Genomic DNA, 19,855 nt, shown 5'->3' on the forward strand with positions numbered 1-19,855 from the left:
GAGAGGGAGAGGCTAGATCGAGAGGGTTCAAGGAGGAACCATCATATGAATAGTGATGCTCTTTCCTGAGACAGAGCGTGCGGAAGGAGTGGAGAGAGAAATGGGAAGTGAGGAAATTGAGGCAGAAGAGGAGGTCCTGCTCTCCTGGCAGGTCACCCATCACCATCTTCTGGTTGGTAGGCCTCCTTTGCTCCTAACCTGCCTGAGAGCGCCACACAGACTAAATCCTTGTCTTAGAATTTGGTGTTTCTTTTCCCCCCACTCACTTTCTTCCCTGCCTTTCTCCTCCCCATCCCTCTCTCCCTCCTGCCATTTCCAACAGAGGTATCCCATCACTTCTAAGATATAAAGTGATGAATATCTCAATAACTAGTTGCTCATCCGTCCCAGGGTTAATAGGCTGGTCCCAGGTGTCCAGGTCCATATTAGTAAAACAGCCCAGGCAGATGTGCCTTCTCAGTCACTGTGGGTTCAAAGATTATTTTTGAAAAGATGGCACCTCAATTCTCAGATCAGTTTCCTTGGAGGAGAGTCGGAAGATCAAGCGCGTTGTAGTTTGATAAGAGAGTGAGAAGAGGGTGCTTAGGAATCTGAGCATGTGGAAAGGGTTTGGGGTGGAAGCCAGAGTGAGGCTGAACATGTTTGAAATGAAGAAGTCAAACCAGAAGCAGTAGGCATTTGACTGAACCTTCTAGGCACTGAAAATGAAGAAGCGTGAAGTTCTGAGATCACCTTTTCCCTCAAACGGAGAGTTGAGGAAGGAAAGAAATGCAGAGAAATTTCTTCTCTTCTATCAAAAAGAGAAGAAAACAAGACAATTTAAACACAGAAAAAAGCAAATTGCTTCTTGACATAACAAATCACCCCTAAACATAGTGGCTTTGTGCAACTAATTGTTACTATTTCTCATGACTGTGGGTTGGCTGGACAGGCTCTGTTGATCTCTGCAGGCAGCTGGTGGGGCCGAACGGTCTAGCCTGGCCTCACTCGCGTGCTTGCCTGTTGGCTGGGTATCATCTGGGGCCATGACTCGGCCACGTGTTTCTCATCATCCAGCAGGGACTCTGTGTTCTTTTATAATGTGGCATTGTCTGGGTGCCCAAGAATAGCAAATGAGCAAGGCCTAAAGGCCAAGTTCTTTTCAAGCGTTTGTTTGTGCAGTGGGTTAAACAGTTGACCCCCAAAGGATATTTTTGTTGTTGATGTTCAGTCGCCAAGCTGTGTCTGACTCGGTGACCCCATGGACTGTGGCACTTCTGGCCTGCTTGTCCCTCACCATCTCCCAGACTTTGAGTTCATGTCCACTGAATCAGTGATGCCATCCGACCATCTCATCCTCTGCCACCCTGTTCTCCTTCTGCCTTCAATCTTTCCCAGCATCAGGGTGTTTTCCAGGATATGTCCATGTCCTAACAACCAGAACCTGTGAAAGTTACCTTATTTGGAAAAGAACCCGGCAGACTTCATTTGGTTTATGTCTCAAATTGAGATCATCCTGGATTATCCAAGCGGGCCCTAAATCCAATGACACACACCCTTATAAATAACAGAAAGGCAAACAGAGATGTGAGATACAGGTAGAGGAAGAGAAGACACACAGAGGAGAAGGTTATGTGAAGATGGAGGTGGAGGTTAGTTACACACCCACAAACCAAGGAATGCGTACAGCCACAGGAAGCTGGGAGAAATGAAGAGCAGATTGTCTCCTGGAGCATTAGGAGAGAATGTGCCCCTACTGATGCCTTGAGCTTAGACTTTTGGCCTCCAGAACTTGAGACAATACATTTCTGTTGCTTCCCCCCCTTATTTGTGGGGTTTTGTTTGTTACTTAATTTTTATTGGAGTATAGTTGCTTTACAATATTATGTTGCTTCTACTGTACAGCAAAATGAATCAGCCATACGTATACGTATCTGTTGTTGTTTCGTCACTAAGTTATGTCCAACTCTTTTGCAACCACATGGACAGTAGCCCGTCAGGCTCTTCTGTCCATGAGATTTCTCATGGCAAGGATACTGGAGTGGGTTGCCATTTCCTCCTCTAGGGGATCTTCCCCGCATCTCCTGCATTGGCAGGCAGATTCTTTACCACTGAATCACCAGGGCCAGTCACAGACTGGTTCAAAATTGGGAAAGGAATACATCAAGGCTGTATATCGTCACCTTGCTTACTTCACTTATATGCAGAGTACATCATGAAAAATGCTGAGGTAGATGGATCACAAGCTGGAATCAAGATTGCTAGGAGAAATATCAACAACTTCAGATATGTATATGATACCAATCTAATGGCAGAATACAAAGAGGAATTAAAGTGCCTCTTGATGAAGGTGAAAGAGGAAAGGGAAAAAACTGGCTTAAAACTGAGATCATGGCATCTGGTTCCCTCAGTTCATGGCAAATAGATGGGGAAACAATGGAAACAGTGGCAGGTTTCATTTTCCAGGTCTCCAAAATCACTGCAGCCATGAAATTAAAAGACTCTTGCTCCTGGGGAAGGAAAGATATGACAAACCTAGACAGTGTATTGCAAAGCAGAGATGTCACTTTGCCAACAGAGGTCCAAATAGTCAAAGCTGTGGTTTCTCCAGTGGTCATGTATGGATATGAGAGTTGGACCATAAAGAAGGCTGAGTGCCAAAGAATTGATGCTTTTGAATTGTGGTGCTGGAGAAGACTCTTGAGAGTCCCTTGGACAGCAAGGAGATCAAACCAGTCAATCCTAAAGGAAATGACCCCTGAATATTTATTGGAAGGACTGATACTGAAGCTGAAGCTCCAATACTTTGGCCATCTGATGCGAAGAGCCGACTGATTGGAAAAGACCCTGATGGTGGGAAAGATTGAAGGCAGGAGGAGAAGGGGACGACAGAGTACGAGATGGTTGGATGGCATCACCGACTCAATGGACATGAGTTTGAGCAAACTCCAGGAGATGGTGGAGGACAGGGAAGCCTGTCATGCTGCAGTCCATGGGGTTGCAAAGAGTCAGACACGACTGAGCAAGTGAACAACAGCAACACCCATTCCATGTACATATATCCCTTTTCCTTTGAACTTCCCTCCCGTTTAGGACTCCACAGAGCACCTATTAATAGAGTTCACTGCCTTGCACAATGTGTTCCCTTCAGTTGTCAATTTCATACATAGTATCAATAGTGTATATACCTCAATCCCAGTCTCCAGTCTCACTCCAGAGTCATATGTTGGTTTAAGTCACCATGTTTGAGGCAAATTGTTACAGCAGCCCCAGAAAAAGAAAACAGTTTACATCACCTTTGCTAATGTCCCATTACCAAAGAATATCACATGGCTCAGCCAGGGTTCAGTGAGTCAAGAAATAGACCCTACCTCTGCATGAGAGGAAGTGGTGTGCCAACAGGAGTGGAAAGAATTTGCGGCCAGTCTTTGCAAACTGCCACATCAATGAAAAGGAAGATTTTCACATTAGAGCAGATTAATGGCAGGTTTCGCCGGTAGAATTTAAACGAAAGAACAGAGAAATATTCAAATTAGGGGCAGGAGACAAAGAGGAAAATAGAGGGGAAGGCGTCTTGTCTAATGGCTTAGCCCCTGTAGTTGAGGATGAAACTTCTAATGATTGTATGCCCGTCATAAAGAAAAGTGGAGGAAAAAAATCTCCCTGTAATAAGTGGTGGGAAATCAGGGTGTTTAATCACACTATCTTCTTGTATGTGTATAATTTTTATGTTTGATCATGGAGTCAAAAATAAAGGAAAAACCATGTTGATGATTTCTGTGATCTTCCATAGTCACTTCAGCTCAGTTGTGTTCTGAAACTGTTGAAAGGGTACCTATGTGCCGGCAATATGGAGAGGGACTTGAGAGAAATGTTGGTTTTTGCCTTCAAGGCGCTCTCCAGTGAGTGCAAAAGACATATGTAGACTGAAAAAGAATACTGTTTCACTGACACATATTTATAAGTAATTCTAATAAGAACTGAGTGCAGTAAATGGCTGGTTTGCAGGGATAGTCAAGAGTGAGAATTATTCCAGTCTGGAGAAAGTGAGGTAGTTTTCATAAAATAAGTGGTATTTTAGCTGAGCTTGGAAAAATGAGTAGGGTTTCTTTAGAAGTAGGGAGAGGATGTTTGCATTTCCTTTGGATAAACATCATGAAGCATGCAGGTGGAAGGTGGGTTATAAACTCAGAAATATGAGCTGCTTTCATTGGCAAAAATGTGTATGTATTCCAGGGTGGGAAGAATCCCAGGGTAGCCTGAAGTAGGAAGGATGGAGAAAGAAGAAAGAGGCAAAGGCCTCAGGATTGTGGAGGCAGAGGGGGAACCAGAAGAGTTATGTTAGAATCAGATGATTAAAATCCTGAATTTCATGCACAGTAGAATGTAAAAGGGGCTTCCCTGGTGGCTTGGCTGTAAAGAATCTGCCTGCAATGCAAGGTCAGGAAGATTCCCCTGGAGGAGGGCATGGCAACCCATTCTAGTACTCTTGCCTGGAGAATCCTGTGGACAGAGGAGCCTGGTGGGCTACAGTCCATGTAGTCACAAGAGTCGGACACGACTGAACAGACTGAGCATGCACACAGAGAATGTAAAAGGACCCCACTGAATTTTATACATCTGAATGTATTCTCGTACATGGTCTCATCTGATACTTCTAAGAACCCTGGGAGATAGGTGAAAGGTCAGGGCAAGGCCAGGATGAAAGGTCAGGGTGAGGTCAGGACGAAAGGTCAGGGAAAGGTCAGGCGTGCTGAGGCATGCCCGGGCATGTCGGGACATGTCCCGGCAGAGGGCGCTGCAGACACACCCCGGAGACGGCCGGCAACCAAGCCGACCAATCAGGAGCCGACACGAAGCCCTCGCCGTCCAATCAGGAACCGACACGGAGCCCTTGAACACCAATCACCGCTGAGCCTGCGTTTTCTTCCTTATATGGGAGCCCCAGCCCAGGCTATAAAACCCCTTCCCCACCCCTCACACCTCGCAGACTCCACAGACTCCCTTTACCCCGCAGACTCCCTTTGCTTCGCAGACCCCCTTCACTCCCTTGCTTACCCACCCCCGGGAGTTCTGCCGGAGAGCCACCGCCCAATAAAAGGCCCTGTTCAACGGTCCATAGGGGTGGTTCCTTCTTCCAGCGGCGTTTCTTACAATAGGGTGCTATGTTCCTCACCCATCCTATGGATGAGGAAATGAAGATTCATGATTTCGTAGAGATGACAGAGCTAACAAATGTGATTAGAATTAGGACTCAGATCTCCAATGAATAAAATATCTCTTAATTACTGCTTCACTCCTTGCAATATTAGGCCATGCCCTATGTGCCCTCCATAAAGCATGCTGACTGCTGGACACAAGAGTTCAGTGCCCAGGGCAAGTATCTGTATGCTTAAGTTGTCATGCTCTGATGAACTGGAAGTGCAAAAAAAGACATACTTGCTTCTGTAAAAGCAAAGTTGAATATAAAAGAATCAATTTAGGAAAACTGCAGGTGGATTAAATGTGATGTAACAACTTTCAGGGGGCTTCCCAGTGGACTCAGTGGCAAAGAATCCACCTGCCAATGCAGGAGAGGCAAGTTTGATCCCTGCATTGGGAAGATCCCCTGGAGAAGGAAATGGCAACCCATTCCAGTATTCTTGCCAGGAGAATCCAATGGACAGAGGAGCCTGGCAGGCTATAGGCCTTGGGGTCTCAAGAGTTGGACACAACTTAACAACCAAACAACCATAACTACAACTTTCAGAGTTTGAGGGGGTGGCATTGCGAGGCCTGGAAAGATTCTGCCGAGATTTCTTGGCAAGTATTTTTATATTCTTGCTTTAATTGCAGTTGTAACCCACTCATGGGCGGGGTTTCTGTAAGTTAGATAACTGGCAGTTCCAGTCAGTTCACCCATAGGTTTGGCTTTGTAAGACTGACAAAGGAATATACATTCATGTTTTCTAAATTAAAATGTTTAAGAATAGCATATGTCCCTTTTTGAGCTCTCATATAAAAATAGCTGTCCCTTTGTAGCAGAAAGGGTAAAAGGGCTTCTACTGTTTATTATACCACCTTCTGTAAATATTTGGGACATCTAACCTTGATGATTTGAACTGTGCTTCATAAAGATGACTCTGGCAGCAATGAAGGAGTAAATGATTTGCTGCTGCTGCTGCTGCTGCTAAATCGCTTCAGTCATGTCCGACTCTGTGCGACCCCATAGATGGCAGCCTACCAGGCTCCCTTGTCCCTGGGATTGGTAGGGAAAACAGAAGTTAGTAGTCAATACCACAAGAAGAAGACATTGTTTTGGGCTACATAGAATTACATTGAATTAGAATACTGAACTATGAGCTTTTAAATTATGCATCATATTTAAATATTCATTTAAAATATTCTATATAAAAGAATGATTTTTGTTTGAACACTGGTAAGAGAGAGGTATAGATATGAGAGACATATGAGAACATAGCAGAAGGCTGTGATAATTCTAGCATGGATTTAACAAACTTTAACACTACAGCCTTCATATGTTAAGGGAGTTTGCTCTATCATTTTCTTTATTGTACTCCCAGAACTCATTATTTTTATAATGAATGCATTTCCTTTTTTTTGTGATTGACCATGAAACTTAAAAAGACCTAAAATAGATGCTCTGCATAAAATATCTGGAAGGTAAATGGAAAGTATTTTCCCTTTTTACTTTCTTATTCATTTGAGAGTATTTATAGATATATGGGACAGGTTTCTTTCTGTTAAATGCATCCCTCTGATTTTGTACTGAATGTTACAAATATTACTGGTTGTAAATATTACCAAATTGCAATATCATTTTCTACTCAAGACAATTAATAAATGATGGAAAAATTTCCAGAGAACCCGCAGACTTTATTTTACCAGTGGCTTAAAGAAGATCTGTGTTTTAACTATAATGGAAATACTGGTGACCTGCTTGAACAATGGCATTCATGTAAAGAAAATGAGTAGATATATATCCAGAGTCCAATGATAAAATCTTTACAACTTCAACTTTTGCTCTTTACTCTAAAATCTCTCTGATCCTTTATATCCCACTGAGAGCTTCTAGAAGGAGCCATAAAGATAACCTGCCAGTTCTGTGAGAAGGTTGAATATAATTCAATCAGGGCTCTACCATTCAAAGCAAATAATTAAATTTTTATGCTCTGCATAGCTTTTTGTATTTTGGCTCCTTGCTCCTGATCAATCCTCTTATATATGTATCAGAAACTTTGAATTTTTTAACCATGAAACGGTTAAGAATCTACTTTCTGCATTTCCAATTTTAATATATGCTTTAAAGCTTAGGGTTATTAAGAAGTACAAATGAATAAAATTATCCATGTCACTGGAAGCATGACACTTACTTAAATATTGGAGTTTTGATCTAATTCCAGAGAATGAGTAAAAACTATCCTAATTTAAGTTCAGTCAATTAATTTAGTTTTCCTGTGGTTTACCCTAAAGCTAGCCAATTTTCAGTGAGCTAAAGCAAATGATGAGAATATTTATGTTCTTAAATCATTTGACTTAACACAAAATTTGTTCTTGATCCTAGGCAATTTGGTTTAAGTTATATAGAAATTTTCTTAGTTTCTCGAAAAACTACACAAATGTTCAAGGTGTTGAACTGATACTTTAGATGTGTGGGTGTATGAGAATTGTGACAGTTTCAAATACATTTTCCATGAAAGTAAAAACAGATGATTCATTCTTCAGTATTTCAGGGTCCATCCACTTTCCTAAACCCAGTGTACTCAAAGCCACAGTGGCAGAGGTAATGCTGGGGCTTTGCAGCGAAATGGCAACCCACTCCAGTGTTCTTGCCTGGAGAATCCCAGGGACGGGGGAGCCTGGTGGGCTGCCGTCTCTGGGGTCACACAGAGTCGGACACGACTGAAGCGACTTAGCAGCAGCAGCAGATTGGATTCAATATGAAATTGGCTTCATGTTGGTTACCTCTTAACTGTAAAAATGTTGGCAGATTACTTGTGTTCTCAAGCCTCAGTTTCTTCATCAATAAAATGGAGATAATGAGCATCGACCTCATAGCATTGCCATGATTATAAACAAAACAGTGCGTGAGAAACGCACAGTGTCTGACATATGGAGTCAGCTTGGCTAAGGTTAGTGAGTATTATTAAGTGTAATATAGAATTATATTCAAATACCACATGTGCATGAAATTAAATCAGTGCTTACATCAGTGCTTAGGTTTGTAATTTAGTCATTTTTACCCTCCCTTTCTCCCATCCTTTTTCCTCTTTTTCTTCTGTTTTTATATATCGGATTCCCCCCCTAAATCATGCTCCTTTAAAACATGAAGGAGACTTCTTGCTAAGGCCCAGAATGCTCCCAGCACTTCATCTCCTGCCACAGCCCTCTGGTGGGCAGCAGATGTGTCCTGTGGAGCAGACACATCCAGAGCTGTGATCCTCCAGTGGGGTATTGTGAGCCTCTGGGGAGTCATGAAGACTCTTCAGGTTCACAGGCCCGGAGATAGTTTCAAGAGAATCAATGCCGATAATTTCATCTTTCACATGTACACCTTCCTAAAATTTCATCTCGCTGAAACTGTGCCTCTAAAGCAGGTGATTTTTGCTCCCATTCCTGCATGGACACCCCTCTGCTTTTCAAAAGAAAAACCTAGCACGCATCTATCCCTAATATTATGACGATAATTGCTCCAGAGTGAAAAAATTCTGCAACGCTTCCCCGAAACAGACACACTTAAATATGGTTTTTACAAAAATTCTGCAACCCCTCCCTGAAACAGACACATTTAAGTAAGGATGTTAATCAATAACTGACAAATCCTCCACAACTCAGGTTGTTTTCAGTTTTTTAATGAAGTTATATATTTCATGATAAATCATTGTGTGTTCTTTTAATATACTTTGGAGGGAGCTCAAGGAGTCAAGTCATGTTGCTGTAAGTAAAACCCTTCCATTTACACCTGTGTATTTGTGTGAACAAATATTCTCCATGATTACACTGAAAATAAATATAAGTACCAATGTTGAACCCTTTTCATTCTAACAATAAATACTATTGTCTTCAGTTCAGTTCAGTCAGTCAGTGGTGTCCTGACTCTTTGCAATCCCATGGACTGCAGCATGCCAGGTTTCCCTGTCCATCACCAACTCCTGGAGCTTGCTCAAACTCATGTCCATCAAGTTGGTGATACCATTCAGTCATCTCATCCTCTGTCATCCCCTTCTCTTGTTGTCTTGCTGCTGCTAAGTCACTTCAGTTGTGTCCGACTCTGTGCGACCCCATAGACGGCAGCCTACCAGGCTCCCCCGTCCCTGGGATTCTCCAGGCAAGAACACTGCAGAGGGTTGCCATTTCCTTCTCCAGCATGAAAGTGAAAAGTGAAAATGAAGTCGCTCAGTCGTGTCCAACTCTCGGCGACCCCATGGACTGCAGCCTTCCAGGCTCCTCCATCCATGGGATTTTCCAGGCAAGAGTACTGGAGTAGGATGCCATTGCCTTGTTGTCTTAGTGGATACAAAAGTTCTTAGTTGCTAAGTCTTACCTGACTCTTTGCAACCCTTTGGACTGCAGCCCACCAGGCTCCTCTGTCCCTGGGATTTTTCAGGCAAGAATATTGGAGAGAGTTGGATTTTTTACCCTAGGGGATCTTCCCGACCCAGGGATCCAACCCGTGTCTCCTGCATCTCCTCCATTGTAAGTGGATTCTTTACCTGCCCTGCTATCTGAGGAAGCGGTGGATACAAAGACTCAACTAACTTAATAAAAAGAAGTCAGTATGTCTGCCTATTTCTGAGGTATTCCGATTCCTTCAGATACATTTTAAGAGTTTGGTAAATGCTAGGGCAAGAGAATGGTTAGGTCAGAGTAAGACAGAGAGATCCTAGCTGATTTTGTAACAGACAGAAAATAATAATATTGATCAAGAACTATATACTTAAATTCCAATGTATTAAAAAGAAGTAGATTTGAATGCATACTTATTCCCCTTTTAATTCGGAAAGGAACATAGATTCTAGATTTCATGTATTTAATTGTGTCCTTAGTTCTATCATGGATAAAATTGCATCTGATCTCTTAAGTGATATTGCCTTTTAACTTGAAATGATCATTCCCCAGACTTTGCATTCCATCATATTTGTTGTTCAGTCTCTCAGTTGTGTCTGACTCTTTGAAACCCCATGAACTGCAGCACACCAGGCTTCCCTGTCCTCTGCCATTTCCTGGAGTTTGTGCAAACTCATGTCCATTGAGGCGGTGATACCATCCAACCATCTTATCATCTGTTGTCCCCTTCTCCTCCTGGCTTCAGTCTTTCCCAGCATCAGAGTCTTTTCAAATAAGTTGGCTCTTCACATCAGGTGGCCAAAGTATTGGAGCTTCAGTTTCAGTCCTTCCAATGAATATTCAGGGTTGAAATCCTTTAAGATCTACTGGTCATTTGGGGCTAGCCAAAAAGTTTGTTTGGGTCTGTCCAAAGATGTAATACAAAAACACAAATGAATGTTTTGGCCAACCCAGAAAATGTGTCCTTTATTCTGGATTGTGCCTACTAGCATTAAAGCTTGCTATGTGGTATTTTTCATACTAAACACAATTTCAAGGTTAAATGATTGTTTCTCAATAAAACAGTGGTTCTGAGGAAATGGAATAGAGATGGAACCATTTCCACTATTTGCAGGAGCTGAGAAATGGAGCAAGGGAGGAAATATTTTTTATTTTGTTTCTTATGCATAATTTATAATCATTAAAAAGGTACTTTTTTTGACTTCCATGGTACAAAATTAGCAAGTGTTTAAGCACGGTTGTTGGAGGGAGTGAGGCTGTGAAAACTGCAGTATTGTTTTAATTTTTTCTTAAATGGTGATAATGTATACGTAAGGGCTTCCTCTGTGGCTCATTGGTAAAGAATCCACCTGCAGTGAAGGGGATGCAGGAGATATGGGTTCTATCATTGGGTTGGAAAGATCCCCTGGAGGAGAGCATGGCAGCCCACTCCAGTATTCTTGCCTGGAGAATCCCATGGACAGAGGAGCCTGGCAGGCTACAGTCCATAGGGTCACAAAGAGTTGGACACGACTGAAGCAACTGAGCATGCATGCATGCAATGTGTACATAAAATTTACTATCTTAACCATTTTAAGTGTATGGTTCAGTACCATTTATATCGTTGTATGACTGGCTTCCCTGGTGGCTCAAACAGTAAAGAATCTGCCTGCAATGTGGGAGACCCGGGTTCCATCCCTGGGTTGGGAAGATCCCTCAGAGAAGGAAATGGCAAACCATTCTTGTATTCTTGCCTGAAGAATCCCATGGATGGAGGAGGCTCCTCTGTCCCTGAAAAATCCCAGGGACAGAGGAGTCTGGTGGACTACAGTCCCTGGGGTCACAGAGTCGGACACGACTGAGGGACTAACACACACACACAATCAGTCTCCAGAATTTTTTGCAGAACTGAAATTATATACTCAGGAAACAACTTTGCATTTCCCCTCCCCCTAGCCACTGGCAACCACTATTTTATTTTCTGTTTCTAGGAACCTGACTACTCTAGATACTTTATATAAGTGGAATCATACAGTGTCTTTTGTGACTAGATTATTTCACCTAGCATAATATCTTCAAGGTTCATCTGAATTGCAGTATGTCTTTCCTTTTTAAGGTTGAGTAATACTACACTGGGCTTCCCTTGCGGCTCAGATGGTAAAGAATCTGCCTGCAATGCAGGAGACCTGAGTTCGATCCCTGGATCAGGAAGATCCCCTGGAGAAGGGAATGGCAACCCACTCCAGTATTCTTTCCTGGAGAATTCCATGGACAGAGAAGCCTGGCAGGCTACATCCATGGGATCTCAAAGAGTTGGACACGACTGAGCGACTAACAGTTTCACTTACTTTCAATGTTACATTGTCTGTCTATACTATCTTTTGTCTATCCATTCATCCATGGATATATACTTGAGTTGCTTCCACTTTTTAGCTATGTGAATAATACTGCTGTGAACAAGAGTGAACAAATAAATCTTTAAGAACTTGTTTCCAATTCTTTTGGCTCTGTATACAGAATTTGAATTTCTGCATCCTATGATAATTCTATTTCGATTTCTTGAGGAACCTCCATACTGTTTTGCCTAAGTGTCTGTACCACTTAACATTCCTACCAACAGTGCTCTAGGTTCTGATTTCTTCATATCCCTTCTCACACTGAATATTTTATGGGTTTTTTGATAGTAGTCATCCTAATGGATGTGGGGTAATATCTCATTGTGGTTTTGATTGGCATTTTTCTAACGACTAGTGATATTGAGATCTTCTCATGTGCTTGTTGGTACAAAATGTTGTTAAGTACTAATTACTTCTTTACTTTGAGAAAATGAAAGCTCCTCTTTCCCACATTAATATTGAGAGAAATTCTGGTAAACTTTAATAAGGTACAATCCTATTAATGACTGAAAATTCAAAATATTGAAATATCAACATTCTGCCTGAGTTTCCCAGTTAGTCAGGCAAACGACTTAAAAAAAGAGCCCTCTAATAGTGGTTAATTTTTCATCCCATGTTTTAACTCATATTAAATTTTCTTATCTTAGAAATTCTCTTGAACAGCTGTGAGCTTCTATTTCTCAAAGATTTTATTACAGGTCACCAGAAGAATGCTCATCTTCCCTCCCTCATGAGATGGAAATGAGAGATACACATGTTGTCGTAGGGAGAAAATTTATGTTATCCAGAAGCTTCAGTGAGCTATTTCTTTTATCAAAGTCTCTGTGGTTTCTATAATACTGTATTTAGGTTTATTTACTAAACAGTATTTACTTAATACCTGTCCTATCTTAGATACTGGCCACTCAGAGATAAAATGGTACAGTGTCTGCCCCAACAGATCTCACGGATTGGTGGTGAGAGCACCGCCACGGACAGTTAGCAAGTTTAACATAGAACAGCATCTTTTGCCACCGAGAACAATCTGCCGAAGATCCTATGGGCGGATCAAGGAAATCAGCTGGGTGAAGCCCAGAATCTAGTGCGGGAGGGGTGGTGAAAAGTGGAGTCGGAGAATGAGGTGAATACAGTGGCAATTTAGAAATATTTTAAGATATCAAAAACCTAACTGAAGTTTTCCTACAAATATTTTGAAGTTCATCCTCAGTTTCTCTTGTCCTTCCATTTTTAGTTGATTATTTCTACCCATTTACAAATATTTCAGGAAGTTCTTTAAATGGATAGATGTGAAAATTAAAAATATCTTATTGGTTTATTGCTTGAATTTTACACAAGTACAAACCAATGGTGATGTTTTAACTGCCTGGTTTTACAGCCCTGACCTTACAAGGTCATTTTGTACATAATTTATTTTGCATTAAATTTATATTTCATTTTTGCACTGAATGGCACCCCACTCCAGTACTCTTGCCTGGAAAATCCCATGGACAGAGGAGCCCGGTAGGCTGCAGTCCATGGGGTCGCTAAGAGTCGGACATGACTGAGCGACTTCACTTTCACTTTTTACTTTCATGCATTGGAGAAGGAAATGGCAACCCACTCCAGTGTTCTTGCCTGGAGAATCCCAGAGACGAGGGTGCCTGGTAGGCTGCCGTCTATGGGGTCGCACAGAGTGGAACACGACTGAAGCGACTTAGCAGCAGCAGCAGAAAAATTTATAGTTCATAAAACAGGTTTCATGTCTTCTGAAACATTTTAAGATCTTCTTTTATTCATTTTTACCTTGCTACCAAGACACTGCTTTCCCTGGGATCTTATAGTCTCATGTTTAGGTAATTTTAAAACATCTATTAAAAGTCTTGGTCTAGAGATAAGGATGTCTCCATGATATTTGAGTTCATGGCTGACTTTAACTTAACAGTGAAGGTGAAGATGTTATTTCAAGTAACATTTGTGCTTGGGTTAAGAAAGCTCCTGAGTGAGAAGTGTTTTTTGGGTTCTGATAACTTTGAATGGAATTAGTATCAAATAATTTCAGATTGACATTGTCTCATGAGATCATTAAGCACATTTCTCTTTTTCTACATGTGAGCACATTGAGATACATAGAACTCGGGTATTTGACCAAGAAAATACAGTTAGTATAACAAATAACAAAATGAGCAGACACTCAAAGAATTCTTCCACTTACCCTCCCTGGATTAGTTTCAGTAATTGATAGAACTATTCTGCCCTCTCTGGACAACCTGCTGAAAGCTGATGATTAAAAAAAAATGAAGTATTTGCATAAGTCTGCTTTTACTTCTTACATGTGTAGTTTGCTTGCCACTGTACTAAATAAATTAAAGAAATGACTCATCTAAAATCTTCTTTGACTTGAAGGACTTAGGTAAGTGGAAATGCATGTAATGAAATAGGAAATGGATATAGAGACAAAGACTGGTAACAGAACAAACAGAAAAATGAAAGAAGTCTTTTTTCTTTAAATGTGCTTTTTAAATGTCACTGTCTCCCCGCTCCACATTTCTATTTGTAATGGCAGCTGTGTCTTGTTCCCCTGCTACATGATTGTAGGTTGAGGGTAGTCCTCCTCTTAGCAGTCTGTGTTTAAAGATTTTGGTCCTTCAGTTCTCTGCTTTCATTTCTGCTGGGACACATATCAGTGATGGGACCTATTTACCCACCATGTCTCTATATTCTGTCTTGTAAATATATTTTATTGAAAAGCTTATCTGATATTTTTAAAATGTTCATCTTTGAAGGAAGGCTGTGGACTTTTGTTTTAATTAATAAAAGAAGCTAATGTCTACTGAGTATTTGATGTCTGATGGGTGGTGGTAGACTTTAGGTGAGAGTCCATTCTCTGATTTAATCCTAGCAATACGTCTATAAAGTTACTGTTAGTAAACTCACAAGGCCTCACAATTTACTAGTAACAGACACAGAATCAAAGTTGAACCTGGGGCTTTTAGCCTCTAAATCTATAGAGGCTACTGTGCTAAGTACCTTGTCCTCCGAAGTTCAGCACACAGTGCTTTCCGCATGGTGAAAAATTAATTATAGTCAAAAATTAAGAAATATACATTTCCACAGTAGAAGAATAAATACAACCCTAAACATTAATTTGCTAATTATTTTTCACCATGGAGGATATAATTTGATAATCAATCTTACATGTCCTATGTGTTACACAAATGTTTCCAACCTTCTTAAATTATTAACCTTGACCCCGTGATATTCAGAAAACATATAAATGGAAAAATGCAATAGTATTATCAGTAACCCTTTCTATGTAATACGGTGAACTGAGTGAAATGTGATGAGTTACTTTTATTTGGAAAAACATGTTACTCTGTTTTGACTCAAGGGTGTTGATACTTTCAGTGTTAGCCTGGATTTGTTTTCTTTTGATCATACAATTACTGCATTCATTTTCCTTAGTCGTTAGAGAAGGAAAAACATCCCAATTGCCAAATGCTAATGACGTGTTTATAGGGTCTTAAAGTGTACATCTCATTATGTTTCTGTTTTTCAGCTGGGAAAAGTTTATGAAGTCAGCATTTGTTTCTCTTGGGGGAATTTTGCTTGTATATTTTAAAGATACATTTACCATCTCCCTTACGTGATTTGTACCAGTATCTGTCCTTCATTATTACAGCAACAAAAGTTTTTCACTTTGCAGTCTTACACAGCTTAGATAAATTTAGTCTGTTCTTCCAAAAATATTAATAGTATACCTGCTGCATGTTTTTTCTGAAAATATTTTTTGTTCTTCATTTTTGAAAGTATATGCTTACCCAGAGACAGTTTATGAATCAATATGAGGTTTATTTTATACTTTTTAAAAAGTTTGACTTGAGTCTTAGTGTTAAGCATTCTGAAGATATAGTTTTGTGGTTGTGATTGTTTTAATATTTAAGCAAATAAAAATAGCTATTTGTGTTTCCATGAAGGCATAAACCTAATATCCTGCCCATTTTTGTAATCAGGCCCCATTCTCTCCGGTCATACAAAGCCTGAAATGAAAATTTCAGGACACTGAGATTTTCTTAGATTCTTCTCTGGTTGGCTAGAGCTCCCACACCATGAAGAAGAAGAAGCAATTTTGAAGTAGTTATTTTTGTTCTCATACAAAAATAATGCAGGAAAGGGATAATAATAAAAAGCTTAGACTTAAATTTCATATTTTACAGTGACTTTCTTCTGATCTGGCAACTCTCTTGTTGGTAGGTTGTAACTAATTTTTAAAAAAAGGACACAAAAATTCAAAGTGAGTTGCAAGTCCAAGTTTACCTAGATGAAGCATCCCAAATTCAACTTGGCAGTTTTGATCACAAGCTCTGTGATATTTGCACTTCACTTTCCATGGTTAGATGCCATGGAATGAGAAGAAAAATGGAGTAAGCACCTTTAAAATAATTTAAATTGTGAGATATTTTGGTATCTCACATTCAATCAGAAGACTTGATATATGTTTTTAAATGTATATAATATATATCACATTGTATAATATGTGATAATATATATTTATACCTTACATATATTATATATTCTTTCAGTATACTTTATATATGTCTTAGATGATCAAATTTTCCTTTTTAAGGAGTTTTTTTGAGTGTGTCAAAGAGAGCTCTTTCACATTGTTCATTTGGAAATGATAGACAAACTGAAATTGTCCTTTAAACATATGAATCCTTTACTTTGTTCACAGCTGCAAACATTTTTTGAGACATTCCTGAGAGCCAGTTCACCTCTTCAGGCTTTTGATACCATGAAGGAAGCCATTAGCAAACTCCTACTAGCAGCTGAAGTATTCAGTGAAACATCTACTCTGGGACCGAAGATCTTCCAAAGGTAAAAGCAAATTTTAATGTTAAAAAAAAAAAGCCTACCTTCTAAAAATTGATTGTTAATGAAAATGTATCTTAATTATCACAAGTAGGTGCTACTTGGAAATTTTTATATAGTATAAAACATGAACTTCTAAACTTATGTTTTTGTAATTTGTAGACCCTAAAAGTTCAGAGTATGTTAAAGACTCACAGTATTCAAACAGTGGTGACAAAAAATAAAGCACAGTTAATATTTAAATTATTTTTTAAATTGTAACCCCTTTCAAGCTCACCTATTTTTATCATATATGCTTTCCATTGACTAATTATATTTTTATTTATATGCTTTTATTAACAAAATTCAATAACTCTTCTCTCCACATCTCATCCAGTTTACTTGAATATAATTTAATGCCTTTTTCTAGGGAAATGTTAATTCTAGTATGTTAAGAAAAGGAGGTGCCTCCATATAAGTTTTATCATGCTTTCTATGTGAATAAGAAGGCTTAGCATGGAGAAGTGGGAGAGGTTCCTTTCTCATACTGTGTGTTTATGGAGTCAACTTGATTGGTTCATTTAATGTGTTATGAAGACTTTTTATATTATCTGTATTTTCTGTAGGTAATGAAACAGGCTCCAAATCCAAAGATAAATTGTATTTAATTTTAGATTATCTAAGCTACTGCTCTTTGTAATCAGTATAGATGTTGACATTTAACCACAGTGATTATTAATGATACAGTACCAAACAATAGAGTAAACATAGCAAATATAATTTATCTTTGTTACCGTCTGTGGTTTTTATTTTATTTTTATTACAGTACAGTTGTTTTACAATGTTGTGTTAGTTTCTGCTATGCAGCAAAGTCAATCAGCTGCACATATACATATATCCACTCTTTTTCAGATTTCCTTTCTATTTAAGGCAATGGCACCCCACTCCAGTACTCTTGCCTGGAAAATCCCATGGATGGAGGAGCCTGGTAGGCTGCAGTCCACGGGGTTGCCAAGAGTCAGATACGACTTCACTTTCACTTTCACTTTTCACTTTCATGCATTGGAAAAGGGCATGGCAACCCACTCCAGTGTTCTTGCCTGGAGAATCCCAGGGACGGGGGAGCCTGGCGGGCTGCCGTCTATAGGGTGGCACAGAGTCGGACACGACTGAAGCGACTTAGCAGCAGCAGCAGGTACCACCAAACATTGAGTAGAGCTCCCTGTGGTATGCTGTAGGTTCTCATTAATTATCCATTTTATACATAGTAATATATATATATGTCAATCCCAAACCCCCAGTTCATCCCACCCCCGTTACCTCCTTGGGAACCACAAGTTTGTTCTCTCTACCTGTGACTCTATTTCTGCTTTGCAGATAAGTCATCTCTAACCCTTTTCTAGATTCCACACGTAAGTGACACTGTCTTTCTGACTTATTTCACTCTGCCTGGCGGCCTCTAGGTCCATCCACCTCTCTGCAAAAGGCACTATTTCGTTCCTTTTTATTGTTACCTTGTGTTTTTATTTCAGATGCAGATTATGTTTTCAACTTTTAACTTTTGATATTGGTTACGGCAGTGTCAGGTCCCCTGTAGTACTTCAGGTGAGTATGCCAGGGTGCTCACGGGAGCTTTCCTTTTGGCTGAAGGGTGTGTGCGTGTGCGTGTGTGCGTGTGTGTGTTGTTGTTTTCATTCATTGTAACCAATCAGTAAATGCAACTTGCATCAAACTTACAACAAACTTAAATTTGTGCTTCCTGGTAGCTCAGACGGTAAAGACTCTGCCTTCAATGCAGGTGACACAGGTGCACGTGGCTTTGTTTGACCCCTGGGTCGGGAAGATCCCCTGGAGAAGGGAATGGCAACCTGCGCCAGTATTCTTGCTGTAGTTCAAAGAATTAACTAGTATGTGAAGAGTCTATGATTTGAGTTACAGTGCCCACTCTGCTTCCCTGTTGAACAAACACATAGATTTTTTTTTTGGTTCAACCTCTGTTTATGAAGTAAATGTGGCATAAAGCTGAGTATGTGTTAATGCAGGAAAATAGACATCTAGTTAATAAAAGATAGCAGGTTACCTAGCTTATTCACATGGGTTTATAAAAAAGTTAACTCCTTTATTCTTTACATATAGATATTTAGTTTAAAACTGGCCTATAATTTAATTTTAAAACCATAGGAATTTTTGAAATATTTGTTTTCAATATTTGTATGAATATATATAAATTGAAGCATGTTTTTTGTACACTCTGATTATTTTCAGTTCATTTCAGTTCAGTCACTCAGTCGTCATCTTCTCCAACATATTTTTAATCCAAAATTTCCCTTAGTGGCAAGAAGGTTTTAAAAGTTGACTGTGTTAGTCTATAGAAAGATAATTTATGATATGGCAAGAGAAACAGAATAAAATTTATGCCCACTCCAGTACTCTTGCCTGGAAAATTCCATGGACGGAGGAGCTTGGTAGGCTGCAGTTCATGGGGTCGCGAAGAGTCAGACACGACTGAGCGAATTCACGTTCACTTTTCACTTTCATGCATTGGAGAAGGAAATGGCAACCCACTCCAGTGTTCTTGCCTGGAGAATCCCAGGGTTGCCGTCTGTGGGGTAGCACAGAGTCGGACACGACTGAAGTGACTTAGCAGCAGCAGAGCAGGAAATGGCAACCCATTCCAGTATTCTTGCCAGGGAAACCCCATGGACAAAGGAGCCTGGCGGGCGACAATCCAGAGTATCACAAAGAGTCAGACATGACTGAGCAACTGAGCACACAGCACACATCTATTGTATATGTGCAACTTATATAATATTTACATCAACTATACCTCAATAAATAAAGAAAAAACTATGTTCAACAAGAGTTTGACTTCATACTGTATTGACTGGTTTTCAGACTATTACACAAGAAGAATGATTGCATCATACGTGATTCAAACATTTGGTCGGTTCAAAGACTTATCCCTAAAATTCTAAAATTTTATGAATCTACATCTTTTATAGGTCATTTATTCATTATTTTACCCACCTATCTAATAGTTTACATTATGATTTTTAAAAATTGTTGTTTAGAGGTATTTTTTATTATTTCCACAAACACGAGTTCAT

At 39.9% G+C, this 19,855-nt stretch overlaps 1 protein-coding gene across 1 annotated transcript in view; it reads left to right on the forward strand.

The window, feature by feature from the left end:
* CPED1 (cadherin like and PC-esterase domain containing 1) overlaps positions 1–19,855 on the forward strand; it is a 324,989-nt gene that overhangs the window by 135,419 nt on the left and 169,715 nt on the right. Inside the window, exons 7-8 of the mRNA XM_052638461.1 lie at positions 16,633–16,775; positions 18,281–18,353. Of these exons, the coding sequence (XP_052494421.1) occupies positions 16,633–16,775; positions 18,281–18,353 (216 nt within the window). The remainder of the gene's footprint in view (positions 1–16,632; positions 16,776–18,280; positions 18,354–19,855) is intronic.

The sequence above is a fragment of the Budorcas taxicolor genome, chromosome 4 (genome assembly GCF_023091745.1).
Source record: "Budorcas taxicolor isolate Tak-1 chromosome 4, Takin1.1, whole genome shotgun sequence".
NCBI lineage: Eukaryota > Metazoa > Chordata > Mammalia > Artiodactyla > Bovidae > Budorcas > Budorcas taxicolor.